The sequence below is a fragment of the Mesitornis unicolor genome, unplaced genomic scaffold (assembly GCF_000695765.1).
Source record: "Mesitornis unicolor isolate BGI_N332 unplaced genomic scaffold, ASM69576v1 scaffold47352, whole genome shotgun sequence".
Classification (NCBI taxonomy): Eukaryota; Metazoa; Chordata; class Aves; order Mesitornithiformes; family Mesitornithidae; genus Mesitornis; species Mesitornis unicolor.
The window spans coordinates 1-3,477 of record NW_010172126.1 but is presented as its reverse complement, the minus strand read 5'-3'; the positions used below and the strand labels follow the sequence as shown (position 1 = coordinate 3,477).

Below are 3,477 nucleotides of genomic sequence, written 5' to 3'. Positions count from 1 at the left end.
AAAGAGAGAGGAAGGACAGTGCTGGCATCCATAAAAACATGTGTTTGCCTGATGTAGGAAAAGTATCTGTTCTGAGTATGTAAGAATTTGAATGCTGTAACTAAGCAGCCAAGAGAAATAGCAACCCAAAGCCTCTGCTTTTAACCTGCCACTGCAAGGCAGAGGCTTTTAAGCACTTATCTTAAGATATGTCCACCAGGATTTGGACTGCATGGGGATCTGCGACACTCCCTAAAGGCTCCCCCAAAGCCAGAATGCAACAGCAGCATTGGTCCAAACATCAAGGAAGTCAGCACGAGTTGTTCCTGTGCAGCTGCCTCTCAGAGCTTTTGGGAAAGAAGCTGGTATTTATGCACCTCAGCCTACCACCAGCAGAAAGACAACTGCAGTCCTTCAGCATGAGCTTCTGCTAATTTAACACCCCATGTGAAGGTTGATTTCTCTTTTCACCCTAGTAGCAATGAGGAAGTAGAAAGGCCAGTGCCACTGCATATTTGAAAGCAGTTATTTCCTACAGGCAAATAAAACTTCCTAAGGCTGTAGTGAAAAGTAGTTATTGTGCCTCTAAAAATCAGACAGGAGGCAGGGTTGTTGGATAACTGCAGGAAGAGATTTCCAAGGGTACGTGCAGCCATAAACTGCCAAATTATTTTTAAAAAGAAATGCCTTTTCCAAGCTATTTCACAACCAACGCCTCAGATTTCAGCCTAAGCTCACTTTTACAGGACCGGTATTCCTGAACGCCCATCTGAAGGAAGAAAAGGGTGGGGATAAGGTAGTGGAAGACTCAAGGGCAGAAAATTAGCACAGAACAGAAAAGAATTATTAAATAGTCAAGGCTTCAGAAAACGTTGGGCTTTGCAAAAATGACCACCCAGGATACCTTATTTTAATGTCTCCAGTAGGAAGCGCGTCCTCAAGTAGCAGAGAAAGGCGAGCTCTTTAATCAAGTTTGCGGTGGTGTCTGACATGTGGAGAGCTTCACTCAAACCCTCCTGCCCCCACTGTTATTTCTAGCATGTTTTTGTGCTCTGCTCTCACTGCTAACCTGCCCCCTGCCCTCACAGCACCAACTACAGCCTATGGCACAGTATCTGCAGATTTATGATACATAACTTCATAACTGATGTATGAACAAAATATGAAAGATCCAGCTAACAAAAATGTCTTTATATGCTATCAGAAACAAAATAAAGGACAGAAGTCCTCAGGAAAACTGCACAAGAACAGAAGAGCAGTGACCCCTGGTTTGTACGCATTTCCTTTCTGCTGCCCTTCCCGTTATTCTACACTAAAATGGAGAAGGCATTAAGATTGATTAGTTTTGTTCATTAATTCATTCAGAAGTGAACTTCACTGCCTTGGTACAAGGACCGAGCGCAGGATGGAGTCGTGGGACAAGTCAAGCAAGAAGTCCCCTCTCTCATGAATAAACCGGCAATCTTTTGGACTGAGGGTTATGAATTGTGATCAGTTTTGCAATCCAACTAAGTATACAGAAAGACCTACAACAGAAAACTATTTAGGTCTCCTTGTAGCCGGACTACTTGCATAAAAATCAGGAAGGGTGGCTGGTAAATTAAAACATGCAGCTGAACTTTAAACGCTATATCCTTGAACCCTGTGCTAAGGGCACAGCGTGCATGCCTTAACTCCCACCAACTCCGCTGAAAGTTCAAGGCAATTTTTATCCCTGACGAGGATAAAAATCTCTTTAAATATCCACACTATAACACATCATGCTAATAAATATTACTTCATCTGATTTTTAGAACTGAACGTACCCACTCAGCCTTTACAAACATTTTTCTTTTCCTACTACTAGAGGCAAGATTTGTCAACATGTGTCAGACTGAAGCATACATGAAGTGAAACCTATGCACTCTCTCTCCTTAACAGATGAGCACATTAGCCTGAGCTAACTTGGAAAGTTGCAAGCGAGGAAGTCATTCTTGCCAGCTGCACACACCAAGAGTTCAGGTGTTACGGTCAGATGCAGCCGGATTTCTCAGTCTAGCAGCTGATCCTCATGGTAAAAATATCACTTGACTTTGGCAACACGTTTTAGTACTACTGGTTTGATAAAAGCGTGCTTAAATGGTGGATACTTCATTCAGAATAGCTTTTCAGATTATTGAATACTTGGTCACATTTTTAAAACTGGTTATGATCTTTACATAGGTTTCTCCAGGTTTCAGTTTCATAAATAATATCACTTGCCTGCAAGATGGCTACCTTCAGCAGCAGGCTGAGATAAGCCAATTCCATTAAAAAAGAACGATTCAGAACATATTTTCGTAATGCATTTCACAGCAAGAAGGGGCTTATCTTGACAACTTTCAGCACGGACAGTTGAGCAACGTGGCTGTAACACTCCCTGCTTTCAGCTCTCTGCATTTTGCCAGGTGCCACAGGACATTCGCAGGCAGTTGATACATTTACGCAGCAAGTGTTGCACAAGTCCGAGACATCCACTGGGTGAGGGACGGCAATTTCCCAAAGCCTGCAAAGGCCCTCGGTTTCCTGCAACATCCAGGCTTGCACAGCAAAAGACCCATTCATGTTCTTTCTACAGGCAGCATTACGTTTCTTCATAGGCCTGCGCAGATTGACACTAAGGAAACCTACAGGCACAGTTTTCATCACAAAAAGCACTCACGCACCACTAAGAATATCGGAAAGGAGGAAAACTGCCACAGCAATGCACCAAAGTCATTTTTCTTCATGGAATGACCTCTTGTGGGCTAGTTCCCCGTTTTGCAATAAAGGAATCTGAAACTCAGACCACGTACACACATGCTCACACAGAGTAAAGGAGAGTGCCGGAGCCTATCAGGATCAGAAAACGCCAAAATACACTTAAGCCTCTAAAAGGAGGTGTAGACACTCGACCTCAGTGCTCTTTCTCCCCCAACCTTAACAGACAGCTTAGTGGAAGGGGCAGATTTGCACTTGCGAGACTGTACACTCCAGATCCTGCCTGTGCAGCAGCCCCGGATAAGAACCCTGCTGCTACAACTGCCAGCTTTCACCGTGCACCGGTACTGTACAAGGTATGATACAGTATGAAGTACGGTACAAGGTATGGTACAAGAGAGCCACGAATCCACCGAGGTAAGCATACTGAGTAGAGCAGAAGCAGCAGAGGCCCTGCTGCCCAATAAGAAACACCACTTTGGGGAAACCCTTGCATGTCGCAACTCGGCTGCCGATCGGGCTGCTGCACCTACCACTGCCTGCACTATACCGGGCTGCTGGAGAGAGCAAGATTTTTTAAAAAAGGAAAAAATCTACAAACACACAGGTGAAGAGTGAAAAAAAAATTACAAAGCACATCAGCTTACCTTTCACAAAAGACGACATTTTCGCTCTTTAATAAAATAAATACTTTGCTCTTATAAATACAAACAGAATTGTTTTGGTCTTTTTTTACGCCAAGGCTGGGGAGGAGAAGGTCAGGAGGGCAAGCTACCTCCC

General features: G+C 43.9%; 1 protein-coding gene across 1 annotated transcript in view; it reads right to left on the bottom strand.

The window, feature by feature from the left end:
- Positions 1-3,363, bottom strand: part of LOC104537401 (UTP--glucose-1-phosphate uridylyltransferase-like) — a gene marked incomplete at its 3' end in the record, with an annotated part of 18,189 nt that extends 14,826 nt beyond the window's left edge. The window contains exon 1 of the mRNA XM_010180269.1: positions 3,345-3,363. Coding sequence (XP_010178571.1) covers positions 3,345-3,363 — 19 coding nt within the window. The remainder of the gene's footprint in view (positions 1-3,344) is intronic.
- Between the last annotated feature and the right edge of the window lie 114 nt (positions 3,364-3,477).